The 21,344-nt window shown below is 41.1% G+C and overlaps 1 protein-coding gene across 9 annotated transcripts in view; it reads right to left on the bottom strand.

Moving 5' to 3' along the window:
• Window positions 1–19,949, bottom strand: part of LOC101100417 (zinc finger protein 260) — a 30,392-nt gene extending 10,443 nt beyond the window's left edge. For 2 of the 9 annotated variants that reach the window (XM_023240338.2, XM_023240339.2), the window contains exons 1-4: window positions 19,792–19,917; window positions 17,555–17,617; window positions 5,728–5,854; window positions 5,197–5,292 (exon numbers count right to left, since the gene is read on the bottom strand). In XM_023240338.2, the coding sequence (XP_023096106.2) occupies window positions 5,197–5,292; window positions 5,728–5,854; window positions 17,555–17,617; window positions 19,792–19,902 (397 nt within the window). In that variant the 5' untranslated portion in view covers window positions 19,903–19,917. Of the gene's footprint in view, window positions 1–679; window positions 736–5,196; window positions 5,293–5,727; window positions 5,855–12,837; window positions 12,901–13,276; window positions 13,489–13,661; window positions 13,821–17,554; window positions 17,618–18,310; window positions 18,414–19,791 lie in introns of all 9 variants that reach the window. The other 7 variants (XM_045040953.1, XM_019814116.3, XM_045040951.1 and 4 more) reach the window with 7 other exon arrangements.
• Window positions 19,950–21,344: the final 1,395 nt, after the last annotated feature.

Below are 21,344 nucleotides of genomic sequence, written 5' to 3'. Positions count from 1 at the left end.
CACGTGGGCCACTTGGCTTAAACAGTCCACCTATCCCAAATGCCCTCGATCACATCACCTCATTTTCTTATCTTTAAAACCCTTCATAATGGGGCACCTGGGTCGCTCAGTTGGTTAAGCATCTGACTTCAGCTCCGGATGATCTTGCGGTTCATCAGTTCAAGTGCTGTGCTGACAGCTCAGAGCCCGGAGCCTGCTTCCAATTCCCTGTCTCCCTCTCTCTATGCTCCCAACTCACGTGTGCGTGCACGCGGGGGCTCTTTTTCTTTCTCAAAAATAAACGTTAAAAAGAAAATTAAAAAAAAATAAAAAATAAAACCCTTCATAGCATTCAGCATGACCTGAAATTATAAGATTAAATTATTTGCACCCTTGTTTATTGTCTACTTCTTCGTCTATGGTCCTTACCTCTATGCCTCCCTCCTGAATCTAAGCTCCACAAAAGCAGAATCCTTGATGTATCTTTGATGTATCCCAAGCTTTTAGGAGGGCATTAGTTAAGTGTTAGCTGGAGGTGTAAACTTCCTGAATGCCTATTTTAGCAAGGCACTGTGATTTGTACCTTGCCTCATCTGATGCTCGTACGTATTGTGACAAAGGTCTTACTATTGAAATATACAATGAGGAAACAGAGGCTCACAGAGGTTAAGTGACTTGTCTAAGCTAATAAATGGCTTACCTAGGATTTGTGGAGTAGGTATATGAATATCAAAGCACACTTCAGAGCAAAAAGTTCTACGAGAGATAGAGACATCATCATAACGGGGTCATCTCATTAAGAGAAGAACATAAAGATCCTTATATTTATACACTTAATAATAATTCTTAATGATTCTTTAAAAAAAAAGTTTTTTTAATGTTGATTTTTGAGAGAGAGAGAGAGAGAGAGAGAGAGAGAGAGAGAGAGAGAGACAGCACAAGCAGGGGAGAGGCAGAGAGAGAGGGATCCACAGTCCAAAACAGGCTCCAGTCTCCGAACTGTCAGCACAGAGCCCAACGCGGGGCTCGAACCCATGAGCCGTGATATCATGACCTGAGCCGAAGTCGACGCTTAACCAACTGAGCCACCCAGGCACCCCAATAATAAATCTTTAAATAGATAAAGCAAAACCTAACAGAACTGAAAGGAGAAATAAATGAATACAAAATTCTAGCTGGAGACTCGAATGGTGCTATCTCACTGTGTCACTGACAAAGCTTTTGAGTGTTCTAGCCCCAATCCCATTTTGCCATCAGCCCAGTGACTTTTAGTTTACTGCTTCATATGGAGCAGTGATTTTTCAGGAATGCACATATCGTGTTATAACAGGTGTATTCATACACCTTCATTGCCCTCCACTTGTTTTTAGCCTCCTTTTATCTACACAGACACCCAGCCTTTGTGTTGCCCAGATTTGCAACTGGTACATTCTCTTCTGTCAGCTAGCTCCACAATTGCTTTAATTAGTTCTTCAGTTAAATTCAAAGCCCACCACCAGTCTTTTTACCATGCTTTCTTTCTGTCACTCCTTGGTTACCTGATACTCATTCTCTAATAGAGGCTTCCAGGAACAATGATCCTAGGGTTCTTGCCTATTCGAAAAAGATTTGTTCCTCATTAAAGAAGATCTTCTTAAATGGGTATAATATTGTCAATGGAACACACTAAGGATTTTGTAGGAACTGCTGTGCTAATTCTTACCTACAGATTTAACTATGGAAAAGTCTGAAGCTAGTTGGACTTTCTCTTATATTGGCTGGTTATCAAATTGACTCTTTGTTTTTGAAATCCCGTCCCTTTATTAAATCTATCCTAATGTGGATGCAACTGGCCCTTTTATACAGATTCAATTGCACCTCTCCCTCCAACCTCCCCCCCCCCCACAAAAAGTGTTCCTGGGTTATTTTAAATATTTGTTCTATTTCCTTTACTTTCCCATTTGGGGGACGAACTGTAGGCAGAGCATGCGGGTGAGCTCTAATCTTCAGGACTCATTTCAGCGGCTTCTTGCTCCACGTCTCACTTCCTTCTGAATGTAATTTCAACACTAGCTGTTCTTTCTCGCGATTCCTCCGATTTCCTTTCTTGACTGTGATTTTATTTTTTGTTTCAATTCTTTTCTGACTTTGACACCCCACAATTTGTTTTCTATTAACATCTTTCTTAAAAACTTGTATCACAGGGGCGCCTGGGTGGCGCAGTCGGTTAAGCGTCCGACTTCAGCCAGGTCACGATCTCGCGGTCCGTGAGTTCGAGCCCCGCGTCGGGCTCTGGGCTGATGGCTCAGAGCCTGGAGCCTGTTTCCGATTCTGTGTCTCCCTCTCTCTCTGCCCCTCCCCCGTTCATGCTCTGTCTCTGTCTCAAAAATAAATAAAAGTTAAAAAAAAAAATTAAAAAAAAAAAAAACTTGTATCACAGAAGTAATTAATTCCATTAGTTCTCTCTTTTGAAACTCATTATTTAATATTTGGTCACACTATTTATCTACTTTATGACTACTTTGATCAAATGACAATTCAATCACCTACTATCTTTCTTGCCCATCTTTGTCCTCCCTTTTTTCTTGCAACAGTTTTGTATGTATTTTGTGCTGGTTCCTGTTCAATTACTCAGGCTGAAAGGAGGTGAGCTTTGTAAGGAACAGCACGCTGCACAAGGTTTACTCGAGAGAAGGGAAGAGAGTCACGTCTTAAGCTGACGAGGTAATTCCTTATGAACAAGCATTTTGCACATGTACTGGACTCAGTTTATAGATCAGCCAAACTCTGCCTTCCTTCGTAGCCAGAGCGGCCTTGGCAGCGGCTTCTCTCTTGGCGATCCCTGCGTCGGGTCACCGGGCTGGCACTGCTGTCGCTCCAGAGTGAGGAACGGCGGGTGTCGAGCTGACTTCCAGGAACTACGTGCCCCGGTAACCGAACTGGACCCACTGAGGCTCTGGGGCCCCAGCATCTGCCCAGACAAACCGTCTGATGCAATCCAGAAAAGAAAGGTAATTAAACCTCTACAGAACAATTGCATCTAATAAAGGAGAACAGGAAGAAGACCACAGATCTATCGTTCTCCCTTCCACCTCTCCGACACGCCGCTCTGGGACACAGCGGTTCACATGAAGACTCTGACAATACCCTGTTGGTCCGAGCAACCCGATGTGCTAATTACAGAGCTCTGGTCAGCAAGGCAACTGCCGTCTGGAACTTTCCTTTCCTCCTAACCGCTTCCCTCATTTTTGTAGAAGGTCTGCACATCCTTACCAATTGTTACCGAGTGAGTTTTTGCTTCAAATCCTGTGTCAGGATTTTGCTTCAAATCCTGGGTACTTAGCAAGTACCCGCTAAGAGCGCGTCAAATCCTGTGTCAGGATTTTGCTTCAAATCCTGGGTACTTAGCAAGTACCCGCTAAGAGCGCGTAAGATTCTCTCTCCCCATTTAGACGTCTGTGAGGCGGTTTTCCCAGATGTACAGCCTCTCTTGCGCTATCACAGAAACAGAAGAGGCTACTGGAAGATATGTTTCATTTCTACACTTTACTACATCTGCTTGGCAGAAGCAAACTGCATCCGAGGGAGCTCAGCCATCTAGGGCACAGCACTGCTGTTAATCTAAGTTTTATGTTTCACACCTCAGACTACGCACTCTGTTCACGAAAAGCACTGCGCCAGTCCCCCGGAGCATCAGAAATGCTTTTGTTTTCTACCCGCCTGCTGATACGCACGCTCCTTGATTTGTCCAATTTCGCACCATTTACACCTGTACTGATTTGGGATTTCAGATATCCTCTCGTGTCATAGTGACGTGTATGTGGTTCATTTTCCTTAATGCTTCTGGATGGTTTGTGAGCAGAGAGAGAAAAAAGGCTGACATTACATATTCTTCAAAACGTTCATTTTGTTTTTGAAAACTGTCTTAACTTGGCTACAGGACGCCACATTCTCTGTTTCCACCTTATCCCCAAACTGCTTTTCTCTCTTCTTCACTGAGCTTTCTCATTTTAATGACTTCTGAAAGCTGGTAGCCCGGGGGACAGTCTTCAGACCTCTCAGATCTGTTCATTGGTACCTCTAAGGAGAGGCTGTCTGGTCCCTTAGGCTCAGACACTAAATTTAAAAACTTTAAGTACTACCATAAATTGATAATTTCCAAATAAATCATCTCCAACCTGGAGTCTCCCCTAAACTACCTCTGCTCAAACAGTCAAATGCTTACTTACTCCCAGGTAAACCTGGACAGTTTATAATCACCTGAAACTTGGTATGTGCAGTCTAAACTCCTATGACTTCTAAACTGCTTCTCCCCAATCTCCCCCCATCTTGGCAACCGGTACCCATTCATCCAATTGCTCTGGATGAAATCCTTGGAGTCGCTGACTCCTTTCTTTCTCTCACATTCCTCATCCAACTCACAGCACATCTTATAGGTCCCACTTTCAAACCATAACCAGAAGCCAACCATGGCTACTCTTCTCCGCCACTCCCAACCGGGGGTAACCTATCCCCCCTCCTCAGAGACTGCAGTACTGTCCTGCTGGTCTCCCTTTCATCCCTCTGCCCCAGTAGTATTTTCTTTGCCCAGTGGCCAGAGAGAAAAGTTAAAAGAAAAATAAGCATATGTTGCTTAGTAGGTAAAATCCTACCAATGGCTTTTCATTTGACTCAGTATAAAATCAGTCTTTATCATGGCCTGAACGGCCCTATGTAATTTGAGCTCCGTTACCTCCACAATGTCAACTCTTACCACTCTCTGCTCACTCATTTCCCCTAGTCCACAGTGACACGTGTGTGTTCTCAAAAACACCAAGTACATTCCTGCCTCGGTGGACTGACATTTAATGTCTCCTCTGCCATCCATAATCCTCACCTCATTCCGTTCAAGTTGATATCACCCAAGTGCCTTCCTGAACCTCTTTTCTCAAGTATAACATTTCATTAGTTTTCATCTTTAACTTCCTCGCTATTTTATTGGCATATTATGCGTTTGCGTGTTACGTATGAACTGTTGTTTGTTTCTTATTTTTCTCTCCCTATCAGAATGCAGGGTCCACAAAGTGAGGAACAAATTTAGTTTGCTGAAGTATTTCTGGCGCCTAAAACCTTCGTGCCACACAGTGGGTACTCAGTATTTGCTGAATGTGAAAATGAACATACAAGCAAGCACCTGAGAATAAAAAGAATTCATACCATGCCATCGGGTGTCCATCCGTTTAACACATACTAACTCACCTGGGCAGCTCTGGTCTAGGGACTCTTCCTCTATGAGCCATGGCTGCTGTCCTTGTTCCAGCCTGAAGATCACGTCTGGTTTAGGGACGCAGCACCCTGTGAATGGGAAACGACATGGCAACTGGGCTAGGCCCATGGGTTTCAGGGCCTTTGAAGAACACAGAAAACGAAGCTTCAGGGGCCAAATACAATCTTTCATTGAAATAGAAAACATTTTTTTTTAATGTTTATTTATTTGGGGGCGGGGGCAGAGAGAGAAGGAGACACAGAATCGAAGAAGGCTCCAGGCTGAGGTGTCAGTACAGAGCCTGACACAGACTGTGAGATCATGACCTGAGCCAAAGTCAGACGCTTAACCAAGTCACCCAGGAGCCCCGAAAAACAAAACATTCTTTATGGTGTTTCAACAATCCTTCCCCTTAATACTTGAGTATCAAGCCTCCATATCACTAAATTCAACAAAGCTTCTACAGGTTTCAAATCAAGAAAGGATGTGCATACTAGGAGTCTACATGGCAAACAACCCCTTACCCACTGCGACAAGGTGGCTGTAGTTCTCCAGCATCACGTCCCTGTACAGGGTCCTCTGGGCAGGGTCCAGGTGCTGCCACTCTTCCTGGGAGAAGCCCACAGTCACATCCTCAAATGATAAGGATCCCTGAAACAGCACATTTGTGTTCAAGTGTAAGTAATCAGAACTGGAAGACATGGAACTGCTGTCAGAGAACCGTTAGGGAGTTCGCCATTCACAGGCAATTAGAAAATGTGTTATGGCATGTCTACTTGTGCACTTGACTGGAAAGGTCCTCACCGTTGTGCTAAGTTACCGGGGTCGTGGTACGTGCCTACGTGCCATAAAGACCTCTCCTACTCTGAGAATCTAAAGACCAATAACACCACGTCACTGTCCTCAAGGAGCACATAATCTGACAAACACACATAAACATGTAAGCATGTAACTGCGATGAGATGTTACTACAGGAAAAAGATGCACGATGTAGATGGAGGTTACAAAGGGGAGAAAAGTTCTACTCCTGCTACTGGGGTGGGTTTCACTGATAACAGAGTATCATGCATGAAACTTGGGCAACAGCATCACCACGTATATGTCCAAAACATGTAGTGAAAGCAGTAACAATGAACACACAGGGGAGTACTGTTGGGACTCTGAGAAGATAAAGAGCTATAGTGGTATTCAGGGAACGTGGTACGAGCAATTCTGGACGTCACTCCAGTAGAATAGGGGCATCCAAAATATTTGGTTACTCTTCTAAGAAATCTTTCATAGGATTGTCAACTTATAATGTGAATCTATATATTAAGTTTCCTCATTATTTTTTTTCTAAGTCACTTTTATTGTTTTCAACTGAATAAATTTGGCACGTAACATTGTGTAACTCTGATACACCTATATATTATAATGATTGCCGGCATAGCTCTATTTACCACATTATCTAATGATAATATACGGTATTACTGTCTATATTCATTTCACCGTACATTAGATTTCTCCATTCTTTCTTTTTTTTTTTTTTTTTGGATTAAAATAAATGTAGGGAGGCATCTGAGTATTTTCTTCCCATAACTGAACAGACTCTTGCACAGTCCCTGGGTTATATATGACCCACTTAGGAGATGACCACTGTGGAAAATATTGCAAGAAACAGACACAAGCAGGCAGAGACAGAGACATATCATTCCCAGGTTATCAAAACAAATAGCTAATAAATGCTCATGCTATATATTAAAAACTAGTTAACAGGGAAAAGATTAGACTATTACCCAGAAATTTTTTAAGTATTATTGAGAATAAACAAGGAATACCCGAATAAATGAATACACTATATTCATGGATTGGATAACTCAATATTACAAAAACCTAATTTCTCCCCAAATTAGCCTATAAATCAGAACGATTGGTTAAATCCAGACAATCAGAATTAAAATCTTGGCAGATATTTCTGTGGAAGCTGACAAGTTCATTCTCAAACTTATGAAGAAACTCAAATGACCAATAACCAAAGCCATCTTGGAGAACAAAATGAGTAAACTCACAATGACTCAGAATTCCAAGATGACCTCCAAAGAGCCTCACACTGATATAATCTTCTCTTAAGTGGGAGAGACTTGTGTTCCTGTGATATTGTGTTCCTTGTGTTATGTTATATTCAATGGCAAAACAGGTTTTGCAAGTATAATTAAGATCCCTTAATCAGCTGACTCTGATCTAAATGGGAGATTGCCTTGGGTGGGCCTGACCTAATCATGTGAGTCACTTAAAGAGGGTAAAATATCAGAGACATTCTTCTACTGATCTGAAAGAAGCAGGCTACTCTGAGTTCTAGAGCTATGTAGAAATAAATTCTGCCACATATGTACGGAAGGGAACCCAGGTGACACTTTGATTGCAAACTTACGCCTAAGAGGACCTAGATAACCTGTTTCCAGACTCCTTATCCACAAAAACTGTGAGATAATAAATTTGTGTTGTTCTTGCCTGTAAAATTTGAGGTAATTTATTATGAAGTACAAAACTGATATACTAGTGGATATAAAGATTTATTCCAAAGTTAGAGTAATTTAACAGAGTGCACTATCAGTAAAAGAATAAACTGAAAGATCAATGGAGCTAAATTTATAATCTAGAATCTGACCCACAAACATGGACACCTGGTTTATTAAAAAAAAGAAAAAAAAAGTGTTACTATTAAAGCAGTGAGAAAAGGACATTGAAAAAAAATTTTTTGATTTCAATCTCACATAATATGTGAAAATCAATTCCAGATGGACTGTAGGTTGAAATGCGATCAGTAAAACTTCCAGAATATTACACAAAAAACTATCTTCAGAATCTGTAGACAAGCAAAAAAAATTTAAGCAAGACATCAAAAACACTAACCATAAGGAAAAAGACTGAAATTAATAGGAGGACAGAAGTTAAGAACTTCTATTAATCAAAAGGAAATAATTTTTTTAAAAAGCAAACCAGAGAACAGGAAATTTTAGCAACATCTTGAAATGATACAGGGATTATATCCAAAATATATAAAATGCTCCTAAAATCAGTAAGGAACAACATGAACTAATGGAAAAATGGGAAAAGGACCTAACACAGTGACTTCACAAAAGAAAAGATCCATGGCCAATCAACATGAGAAAAATGCTCAACCCACACCATCAACCACTGAGTGAAAGACTATTGGGAATAAGAACATTCACACAGTCTCCAAGTGTCCTGTGACAGATTATGAGTTTACAAAAGGAGACAAGAAAACTCTACTTTTCGAGTGGGGTATTTGGTGGAATTATTAATAATGGTACGGTCATACCTTAAAAGTATACAATAAATGAGCCTAATAAAAATACACAGTCTGACTCTAATCATGAGGAAAAACAGATCTGTCGAACCAGACATGGGGGCCACTCCACAGACCTTCTTCTCGACATGGCTGCCCACAGCCAGGCATCATCCCCAGACCTTCGGACTTAACTGGTATGAAGCATAGTCTGAGTCCAAGAATATTCGAAGAGTTTCAGATGATTCTAAAGCATTAAGTTCAAGAATAACTACTCAGCAAGACATGTGACCAGGACTTAAAAAATAAAAATCTATCATATGAAAGAATATAAGGGTATGATCTTTAATTGGATCCTAAACCCAGTAGAGTTTAAAGGACACTTTGGGTAAAAATAGGGATATCACAGACAAAGAAAATATGTGGGGAAAATGCTTCTATCTTTTTAACTTTGAAAATATAAAAGCTGAAGTAAAATACTTAGACATGAAGTCATAACAAAAAATGAACAAAACCTACATAAAGAAAGCTGTGAAAACACTCCTTTAAAAAGCTATTAGAAGAAACTGAAAGCTAGCCCATGTTCTCACATAAGAAATCTTAGCATCAAAAAGATTTTGATTCGTAACATTAATAGGGCAATTTAATGCAGTCTCAAAAAAATACCATCAAGCTTCTAAGTGGGCATAAAACAAGTTGGTTATATATTTAATTGGAAGAAAAGCAAAGTAAGCCAAGAAAAACCTGAGAAAAGAGCAATGAGGAGGAATTAATCTACCGGACAGTACCAGATATAAACATAAAGCTTCCCTAATTAAAATAATGTGGTACAAGACACATAAATAAAAAAAGGGATCAATGGAAAGAGACTCAAATGCATCTGGAATTTAGTAAATGATAAAGACAATATCATAGAGTAGGAAAAAGAATCTTTCATTAACACTGATAAGATAACTTGGAGCACCTGGGTGGCTCAGTTGGCGAGTGACCAACTTCAGCTCAGGTCATGATCTCACGGTTTGTGAGTTCTTGTGAGTTCGAGCCCTGCATGGGGCTCTGTGCGGATGGCTCAGAGCCTGGAGCCTGTTTCGGATTCTGTGTCTCCCTCTCTCTCTGCCCTTCCCCCCACTCACCCTCTGTCTCTGTCTCTCAAAAAATAAATAAACGTTAAAAAAAATTTTCTTAGACAGTGATAAGATAACTTAATAGGATAAGAAAGATAAATGGGATCCTTTCTCATCTATACATCAAGAAAACTGCAAACGGATTGGTCAAGGTTAATGTAAAAGACTTCGTAAGGTATAGAAGAAAACATGGGTGAGTTCCCCGATAACTTAAGAAAGAATAACATTTTCCTAACCGTGACTAAAAATCCTGATGCAATAAAATAAAATAACAAATTTGACCAAAAAAATTAAAAAACAAGCAAAGAAAACCCTCTGCAGAGTTAAATAAAGTTAAAAACAAAATCAAAAGTAAACAAAAATGACAACTCAGAGGTAAGTATTCACAACTTAGGTGACAAAGAAAGGGTTAATATCCCTATATAATGAGCTCCTTAAAAGGAAAAAAGCAACTGCCCCATGAAATATGGACAAGAACTGAGAAGAGAAAACTCACAGGAAGAGAAACACTAATGGCACTAACTAAACCTTATAAAATCAAGCTCACCCTTTAAAAAGAAAAGTGAAAATAAAAATTATACCGAACCATTTCACTCCTATCGGACTGGCAGAAATCCAAAAGAATAACAGCATATATACTTAATTTAATTTGCTGTTGACATAAAAGCATCCTGATATCCTGCTGTTGAGAATGTGAAATGATTAACCACTAAGAAGTGGAATATGGCAATAGTTAGCTAAATTACAGATGAATTTACCACTTAACGCAGAAATCCCACTTCTGGGAACCAACCACAGGGCACGCTAGCCAAAGAAAGAAAAGACATAGGCACAAGGCTACATCACTATTTATATTTACAAAAGACTAGAAACCACCCAAATACTGATTAATAAAGAACTGGTTGAATGTGTTATGATAGACTCACACCATGGAGTGGTGCGGAGCGACTGGAAAAAGAACTGGGGAATATCTCCGTATAGTGCTACAGAGTGAACTCCATAATATATTATTAAGTGACAAAAAGTTTAAGTGAGAAAATCAAGTATAATACGCGACCCACAAAGACCTACACATGGGACTGCTTAATTAAAAATAACAAAATGAGAATCACTGTATTGTACAAGTAAAATTAACATAACACTGTATGTTAATTAACTGGAATTCAAATGAAAACTTGGGGCACCTGCGTGGCTCAGTTGGTTGCAGCCTGATTCTGGATTTCGGCTCAGGTCAAGATCCCAGGTTGTGGGAGCGAACCCAACATCAGGCTCTGCACTGAATGTGGAGCCTGCTTGAGATTCCCTCTCTCTCTCCCTCTGCCCTGCGCATGTGCGCTCTAAAATAAAAAAAAAAATTTTTAATTAAAAAAAAAACCTTAAAACAAAATGGTCACCCTCAAAAGGTAAGGGAAGGAACAAGAAACAGGATGGAGGGGACAGAGATAGAAGCCAGACTGATTTCTGAATATGCTGTGTATTATATGTATAGTTCATCTTCAGAAAACTGTTTTTTATACTTAAACAAAAATAATTATCAAAATGAAAACAAAACCCTAAAACAAATAGCAAATGAAACAAATGAATCTAATTGTGTCTCAATTTGATGGTACACCTCAGTGAGAAAATATCTGCTGAATTTAAGGCATAGGAATGTGACTACATATCACAATGGGAATATACCCAAAGGATAAAAGAACTGTAGAAAACAAACAAAAACAAAAGACACAAAAAAAACCAAAAACCCAACAAATAAAAACAAAAACCTTGAAAAAAAGATTCACAAATCTGCCTACATCAAAATACAACATTTCCACATGACCAACAATACCATAAAGTTAAAAGATAGAACAAACCCTGGAGAAGATAGTTACAACAAATAAAAACAAAGATTACTATACAAAACTCATAAAGGATATTTATAAATTAGTAAGAAACACAAGAACGAAATCAAGAGAAAAATATGTAAAAATATACAAAATATATAAACCAATGTTTCACAGAAGAAAACTGAAAGACACAATCTGATAAAATAATCAGAGAAATACAAATCACAACAATGAGGCTTTCATTATCCATCAGACTGGCCATAATTTTTTAATTTTTTTTTAAATGTTTATTTTTGAGAGAGAGATAAAGAGAAAGGGAGAGAGGGCAGGGGAAGGGCAAGAGAGAGAGGAAAACACAGAATCCGAAGCAGGCTCCAGGCTCTGAGCTGTCAGCACAGAGCCCGACACAGGGCTGGAACTCACGACCTATAAGACTATGACCGCAGCTGCAGTCAGAAGCCCAACCAACTGAGCCTCTCCGGTGCCCCAACCAATACTTTTTAAATAACAATAACAACCATCAATAAGGAGGTAAAGAACTCTGTGCTATCCTACAAGCTGGCGTGAGCCATATGGTTACTTAGGAGACCAATCAGGCAGCAAGTACCATGAGACAGTGCAAGTCCTTTCCTTTCAAGGTCCAACAATATTAATCATGTGTGTAGGTGTGCTTGAAATGCTTGCTCTTATTCGGGGAGAGAAAATGTAAAAGATGTTCACTGGAGAATTATACATAAAAATGAAAAATGAAAATGGCATGCCTTAAAGAAACGGACAACTAAAATGTATGGTGTCATAACAACATTAGAAAGAATTAAGTATTAATCAACTTGGATAGATCTTAAATGCAATATTAAATTTTAAACACAGAGCTGAGGTAACGTACACATCAAATGAGATACAGCCTTCAGAATTCTAAAAATCATATACAACAAAAATATATATTCCTTCATGATACATACATACGGTTGTCTCCCTACACAAATGGAATGACAAATCAATGTACATACGCAAATAGAAGCAAACAGTGAGTCAGGGATGAAAAGCCAGGAGTGGTGGGGTGATTAATGGCCCCAGAGATATTCACATCTAATCCCTGGAACCTGTGAACATTCCTGTACATGGCTAAAGGGGCTTTGCATATTTGATTAAGGTAAGAATCCTGAAAAGAGATTTTCCTGGATTATCCAGATCTTGCCTGCAGCATAATGACAGGTGTCCTAACAAGCTGGCAGAGACTGGACTACAGACGGGAAGGCGACGTGAAGACAAAAAGGCAGTGATTGACGTAATGTGCTTTGAAGATGGAGGAAGGTGCCACAAGAGCCCCCCCACCCCCCACCCCGCCAAAAAAGCAAGGAAACAGATTCTCCCCTCAGAGCCTCCAGAAGATACCTGTCCTGCCACTGCCTTGACCTTAGCCCCGTCAGAGTCATTTCAGACGTCAGACTTCCAGATCTGTAAGAGGACAAATCTGTGTCGGCTCCAGCCACTACCTCCGAGGTAATTTGTTACAGCTCTAGTAGGAAATTAATGTAATAGGAAACATGGTCTGCCAAGTCAAGATTCCACGAGGGAAATCTCACTGAGAGGAGGAAGGGGCTTGTGTGGAGTCACAGGAGCCAGCAGTAGGGACCGCACAAGAGCACAGGCAGAGAGGTCGAGCAACTCGTGCCCTGCAAACGATCCCCGAAGCGGGTCTGGGTCAGGAAGGTAAGAGCGGGGAACCGCCCGGGGTCCATCCCTCCACAGAAACATCAGAACAATGGCAACAACCATCAGAATGAATTTTATCAGACCTCTGGAAAAGAGGCAAAGGTTGACAACCACCTACCGAAGGACGGATACAGAAGGCAGCTGAAACCTGGTAGGACAGATCCGTGTGGCTTTGACTTAGCCTTGCTCCACCTCAGCCTCGCAGGGGGCCCTCGTGGGCCAGAGCCGCCACAGCAAAGAACGCAAACTGGGCGGCTGTCCTCACAGAAAGTTACGGTCGCAGTGCCGAGGCTAGACTCCAAGACTATGGTGTTGGCAAGGTGGTTCCTTCTGTGAGGGAAGAAGCTGGTCAAGGCTTCTTCCGTGGGCTTGCAGGCGACCACCTCCCTGTGTCTCATCATCTTCCCTCTGTACGCAACTCTGGGTCCAAATCTCCCTTTGATGAGGACACCAGTCATACCATATTAGGGCCCACCCTAATGATGTCACTTTAACTTGATTACCTTGGTAAAGATTCTACCTCCAGATAAGGTCACATCCTAAGGTATCGGGGGTTAGGGCTCCAACACATGAATTTTCGGGAGACACAATTCAACCCACGAACTGGCTCAGCAACAGTCTTGGAAGATGAAATCCCACATTCTTGGTGTGGATTCCTGGTGCTGGAGAGAATAGAACAGAGCTGGTTCTCAAACCATGGGGACTGTCTGTTTTGACCTGTCTAGTGGAGACGTGAAAAGACTAAGGCAAAATACTCATATAACTCTCGCACATCACAGGATACGGGGAGGGCACCTGCTGAAAACATTTGAAGGCAAATGAACCAGCTGCTGCCACCAGGGGTAAAAGATAACGCGTGGGGCGAACAAGACATGCCAAAAAAGTCTGGCGAGAAACGCTGGGGAGTGGAATAGCTTGAGACTGAAAAGCTTCCACATGTTCCTGGAAATCTAGAAGACACACGTATTCAGGACAGGGTGCATGTTCAGAAAAGACCCAATAAAGCCCCAGGCTCTCACCTCTGGTGGCCATCAGCTCTGCGCCAACAGGAAGTGAGCGCGAGGGAAGAGCTGTCAACGGCCCGGTCTCGTGCCGGTGGTGGTGGTACAACCCAACACACCTAGACCCCAGCAGCAAGGACTCAGAGATTTTTGGTTTTGTTGGCCCCAGGCATTTAAGAAAATCTCTAGCTCACCACTGGGGGACACCTGGGTGGCTCAGTAGGTTAAGTGTCCAACTTGGGGTCAGGTCGAGATCTCGCGGTTCATGAGTTTGAGCCCCGCATCAGGCTCTGTGCTGACAGCTCAAAGCCTGGAGCCTGCTTTGGATTCTGTGTCTCCCTCTCTCCCTCTGCCCTTCCCCCACTTGCATGCGTGCGCACTCTCTTTCTCAAAAATAAATAAAAACATTAAAAAAATTTTTTTTTAATTACTAGTTCACCATTGGTAAATGGAATACACTTCTGTAATGAAATGGAGCAAATACAGTCTTTACAAAAAAGTCTTTCTTTACAGAAATTCATTACACAACAACAAAACCGCACCTTACCCTAACAGTAACAAGCCTAAGGGGTGTGGGAGAAAAAAAATAGTCTCTTCAACAAATGACACTGGAACCGGATATCCACATGCAAATGAATGAAAATGGACCCCTCTCTCATATTATACACAAAAATTATCTCAAAACAGATCAAAGACCTACATGTAAGAGCTAAAAACTATAACTCTTAGAAGAAAACAGGAGAGAATCTTCATGATCTTAGACTTGACATGGATTCTTAGACATCAATGGCAAATGCAATAAAGAAAAAGAGAAACCAGATTTTACCAAATTATAACCTTTTGTGAATCAAAGGACATGCCATCAAGAGAATGAAAAGACAACTCACAGAATGAGAAGAAATATTTGAAAATCATACATCTGATAAAAGTCTAGTACCCAATGCGGCACCTGGGTGGCTCAGTCGGTTGAGCATCCGACTTCAGCTCAGGTCATGATCTCGTGGTTTGTGAGTTCGAGTCCCGCGTCAGACTCTCTGCTGACAGCTCGGAGCCTGGAGCCTGCTTCGAATTCTGTGTCTCCCTCTCTTTCTGCCCCTCCCTGACTAGTTCTCTGTCTCTGTCCCTCAAAAAATAAAATAAAAACATTTTAAAAAATCTAGTACCCAAAATACTAACAAAAAATCCAATTTAAAAAATGAACCAAGGATTTGAGGGGCGCCTGGATGGTTCAGTCGGTTGAGCATCTGACTTTGGCTCATGTCACGATCTCACGGTTTGTGGGTTCCAGCCCCACATCAGACTTTGCGCTGACAGTGCAGACCTGATTCACATTCGGTCTCTCCCTCTCTCTGCCCTTCCCCCACTCTCACGTAATCGCTCTCTCTCAAAAATAAACATTAAAAGAATGCAGAAAAAAAATAAAAATAAAGGGTGCCAGGAGTAATAATAACAAAAATGGGCCAAGGATTTGAACAGACATGCATGCAAAGCAGATATCCAAATACCAAACAAGCACATGAAAAGGTACTCATTAGTCATTAGGGAAAAGCAAATCAAAACCACAATGAGATATTACTTCATACCCACTAGGATGGCTAACATAAAAAGACAACAAGCGTTGTCAACAACGAGGAGAAACGAACTTGCATACATTGCTGGTGGAAATGTGAAATTGTGCAGCCACTGTGAAAAAGTCTGGCGGTTCCTCAGTAAGGTGAGAATACAACTAACATATGGTCCAGCATTATCACTTCTGAGTAAACACCCAGAAGAACTAAAGACACGTATTCAAGCAAAACTTGTACATGAAATGTTCAGAGCAGCACTATTCACAATAGTGGAAAGGCATAAAAAGACCCAATGTCTATTAACCAATAAGTGGATAAACAAAATGTGGTCCGTCTACGCAATGGAATATTATTCACCAATAAAAAGGAATGAAGTCTTGGTAAAAAGGCACAAACATTCAGCTATAAAATGAAGAAGGCTTGATGATCTAATGTGTAACATGGGGACTAGAGCTGGTATCCCTGTATTGTACAATTAAAATTTGCTATGCCAGTGATACCTGGGTGGCTCAGGCAGTTAAGCCTCCGAATTCAACTCAGGTCATGATCTCACTGTTCGTGGGTTTGAGCCCTACATAGGGCTCTGTGCTGACAGCTCAGAGCCTGGAGCCTGCTTCAGATTCTGTGTCTCCCTCTCTCTCTGCCCCTCCCCTACTCAAACTCTGTCTCCTCTCTCTCTCTCTCTCTCTCTCAAAAATAAACATTAAAAATTATTTTTAATAATAAAACATTTAAAAAAAAGTTGCTACGCCAAGAAACGAAGAACTACGTGAGGTAACGGACGTGTTTGCTAACTAGAAGGGGGGAGTCCTTTCACAATGTATACAAATATCAAAATCATCATGATGTACACTTTAGATGTCTTAGAGTTTTGTCAAATACAACTTAATAAAGTTGGATAAGAAAATGAAGTCTGTAACATCCTACAATACGAACAAACTTTTAAAGCATTCTGCTAAGTGAAGGAAGAATGACGTACAAAAATACGTATCATGTGACTGTATTTACATAAAAGACCCAGAAGAGGCAAGTCTACAGCAACAGAATGTATTTTACTGGTTGCCAGGGACTGAGAATTCCAGAGTAACTTTAAGGACACACCATCCATTTAGCCTACAGGAGCTCTAGGTTTTATCAAGGGAAAACAAAAACAAAAATAAATCAAGATCATCGGAAAGCTGTCTACGTGGCTACAGTAACATGGTCTCCTAAAAAACCTCATTAACTGGGCTCTGCTCAGCTCTTTGTCTTTTGCTTCCACTGAAAGATAATTACAGGCATTCTGGTTGCCACCAGAAGGTTGTTTATCATCTACATAAAAGAAACAAAAGTTGTTTTATTCACCTCTCAATGCCAGAAAGTCTTTAGGCTCCAAATGGAGTCAGATTGCTTGGTGCATGATCAATGTAACAGTCTTTTTTTTTTTTTTTTTTTTTGGTCATGGCTAAAAGGTCAGAAATATTTGCAACTTAAGTTTGCTAACCATCTAATTTCATTTGAACTGTGTGTGTGTGTGTGTTTGTGTGTGTGTGTGTGTGTGTCTCGTCAACTTTGCCCTATTGATCTGTTATTCCAATGCTACTGGTCTATAGACCTCAACATCACCTGCAATCCTGTTCAAAATGAAAATTTTCGGGTCCCATTCTATGGTTTAATAAACTTTCCAGTTTTGATCTGACGTGCACTAAAGTTTGAGAACCATTGTGTCATGCTGTTTCCCTCAGGTTCATTTTATCTATTTCTACTTTTCATTTAAAATACAGGAGTCGTTACCCTCATAAAATCCATTATAAAACAAAGCATAAAATGACTTCAACAACAACTCACATAGGATTTCTTCATAATTTGCTGGTCTTTCTTGGAAAAATGTTGAAATCTCTGAAAGTATAGCTGGGACAGAAAAACAGGAATGAAGTCATTAAAGGTACAGATTGCTTTGCAGTTCCTGGATTTGCCTTCTTAAAAAGCGGCCAACATCACCAGGATAAAATGCCTCTCTATAGGCATTTTATATCCTTTTCACCTTGGAGAAGGGGCAGGAAAGGACATAAGATAAAGCACCCACATGTCCACATGTGACTGTGATTTGGCCATGCAAAGCTTGGGTGTGCAATTTTTCACTGGGTGAATGGAACTCTTGTCTATTGATATTTTACAATACTGATATTTTAAAATAGTTTAAAATAATAACCCCTTTATTCTACTTCAAAGAAGTTTTAAAAATCAGAAAATTGGTTAAACAAATGACAATATGCTAAATGAAGGAACACTACACCTTCAGCAAAGGTTTTATAATAAAAGTTGTTACATGTATATTTCCTTGTTTACTCCCCAAATTAGAGAACTCAACCAAAGCTGTGAAAAAAAAGGACGGAGGCACTTTCAGGTAAGGGTACTTTTTAATTGTTTTTCTAAAATAGATGTACACTCTGAAACGGCTGTCTTTTAAGAAATGTGTTTCCACAGTGATGATGTGGTCAGCACTGGCCTGGGTGTGGGGAGATTCAATATCTACTTTGGGCTCTGCCCCTAACACAAAACCAGGGAAATTCACTTACACCCTCAGCACCAATTTTTCCTCACCTTTTAGGAAGAAAAATAAACTCTTCTTGTACTGCTATCCTATAAAGAACTCATCCGCACACCTTTAAATGTCAGATTCATCATGTGAAAGACAGCTCGGAATCTGGGAAGAGTGAGTGAAAAATAAAGAGAGTGGGGGATGAGCTGGGATTGGTGAGACAAGACTGACTCAGATCTGGTTTTAAGGCCCCTTCCTGCATGTCCTTGGAGCGCCTCCAATGAAGCCCAACTGTCCTCCATTGGTGCAACCCAGAGGCCTCTGGCAACATTCTCAAATCTCACTCATTCTGAACAGGCTGTGCAAACCTAGCATCTGCTCCTCTCTGGGAACTACACTGCCTCTGCTCAAAAACTCAGTCAAATCATGGAATGGTTCTCTCCAGGAAAGATTCTGTTCCCAGAGACTCTTCTTTACTTGACAAAACGTGCTTCATTCAAAGGTAGATGAGAAATGCACCTAAGGGGCAAATTCTTTTTAACTGAATTGTCACCCAGGCCCACAGTTCAACTGTATTTGTTGCTCCATGGAATCTCTCAGGTCAGACCTTCAATAAACTCAAATCAAGGCTTCTGAGAACAGTTATAGACCTAACTCAGAAACAATTATCCTGTCTATCAGAGGCTCTGAAGACATCTAGAAATCCCTCAAACAGAACTGCCATGGTAAGATTCAATCGTTCAAATTGTTTCTTCACATGCCAAATTACTTCTGCTAAGCGTTGTGCAGGATGCAGTGCTGGCTTTTATAACCAAGATAGTAAATTGCAAAGACCATGACATTTGGAGAAACAACTAAAATTGTCTTCTAGTTTATCTGCTAATGTTGTGACTTCGGGCATATAACTTTCCTCTCGGTCTCAGTTTTCCAATTTGTTACAGCAGGGAGAGCTATACCCACCTAAGTGAGCATAAAGTAACGAATAAGAAGTCTGTTAACAGTCGCTAATATTTACTGCTAGGCCTCTGAACAACTCCAGGAGGAAGGTGTTATGAATACCTTCAGTTTTACAGACGTAAAGTCTCAGGTAGGTTATTTTTCCCAGATGACTCTTTTATACCCGATGCTGCCCTGTATCAAAGCACCCGCTCAACCCGGGCCCCCTCTCTCTGCGGCTGAGCGCACCCACCACGCATGCGCACCGGACGCTCCTCCCGCGGCCGCACAAGCCACGCCCCGGGATCCACGCGGAATGTGCATCTTCCCCGGGGTACCTGGTCCCCGCATCCCCGCATCCCACACCGGCCCCTCCCCCTAACACAAACTCTCCGGTCCCGGAGTCCCTCCACCCGGCAGAAGCCTCCCCCACCCAGTCTCTCGGGTACAACAGCCGAGGGTCCCGCCGGAGTTCGCGGGCCTCTTCCCCACGCTAGGCACCAACGCTCCCTGGAGCCGCTCAGGGATCCTTTGGGAGCTCTCCAACCCTCTGGCCTCGCCAACCCTCCCACTTGGGCCGCACCAGCTCCCAGAGCGGCAAGCAGACCTGCAGGATCGTGGAGGTTCCGCACCGTCTCTCACCATAAGCGGGAGAACCTAGAAGGGCCTGCGAAGTTCTGCCCATGCGCAGAAGGAGCCGCAGAAGACCCGTTCCCATGACCACGCGCGGCGGACTCTCAAACTTCCGGACTCCATTTCCCACAAGTCCGCTCGCTAAGGACCTGGAGAATTTTGAAAACGTTGATGTTTCTTTAGCAATTCAGAGATTGTGGCAGGTGGTTGTCACTTCTGTATGCAGCCCTGTATTTTTTCAGTCCCTCAGAGAAAAAGTCTTAAAGCCTATGTGCCTTTTGAACACCAAGCTACCAAAGGAGGCAAAAATGTAAATCGATGTATGTTATTAACATAAATAGGAAAGTTACCTTGAATAGTAGAAAGCCAAACGAATTAAATACTAGGAAATGCTAGCAATGAAATAAAAATAATAGTAAACAATATATAAAATAATAGCATTTCTCTCAGCAGTGAGGAAGATAAGCACTGGACCCTTCAAGTATCAAATAAAAATAAATCCAGACTTCGGTAAGGAGAAACTTATTTCAAAAAGACTATTGCAATAGGAACAATGCTCTGACTTCAATCTGAAAACATCTCAAAATTGAACAGAAAAAAGGGGCAACTGGCTGGCTCAGTTGGGGGAGCATGTGACTCTTGATCTCAGGGTTGTGAGTTCAAGCCAAATGTTGGGTGTAGAGATTACTTAAATAAGGCAATAAACTTTAGAAAAAGGTTTTTCTTTTATAGGGAGGATGGAAAACACTCAGCAGAAATTTTTGAGAGGAAACTGGGCAAGTGAGTTGGGGAGGTGAACAAAAAGCATGATGGGGTAGTCTGACATGAAATGTTCCCACTGTGGTCAGCCAACCTTGGGATGAGCTGTTCAGGGTGCATGTTCAGGGAGCTGTTCAGGCTCAGACCTGGGGACAAAACAAAATTCAGGGCTTGTGAAGGGAAGAGAGGCCTGACCAAAGTTTAGTCAAGCTAAGTCAGTGTAGACCTGACCTATAAGAAATTCTAAAAGGCCCTCTTTAGCCTGAAAAGGAAGGGCACTAGACATTAGACAGTAACTTGAAGCCATATTAAGAAATAAGGAATACCAGTAAAGATAACTGCACAGGTAAATATAAAAACCAGTATCACTGTATTTTGTGTTAGTAACTCCTCTTTTTATTTCTCATGTAAGGTAAAAGACAAATGCACCGACAATAAATGTCAAACAATACCAAGAAACACATAAATTACCTAAACTCAAGAATAGAAAATCTCAACAGATCCATAACAGACAGAGGTTAAATCAGTAATGAAAAACCCCTCAACAAAGAAAAGCCTAGGATCAGATGGCTTTACTCATAAATTCAACCAAATATTTAAAAGGATAATTAACATGAATCTTTCCAAACTCTTCCATAAAATAGTGGAGAGAACATTTCATTCATTATTATGCCAGCATTCTCCTTATTAAGAAGAGACAACAAACAACAACAAAAAAGACATCACAAAGAAAAACTACAGATGAAAATTATTAGTATAGTTATAAAA

Source organism: Felis catus, chromosome D2 (assembly GCF_018350175.1).
Source record: "Felis catus isolate Fca126 chromosome D2, F.catus_Fca126_mat1.0, whole genome shotgun sequence".
Taxonomy (NCBI): Eukaryota; Metazoa; Chordata; class Mammalia; order Carnivora; family Felidae; genus Felis; species Felis catus.
The sequence above is the reverse complement of the archived record's forward strand: the minus strand, read 5'-3'. Positions and strand labels throughout refer to the sequence as shown.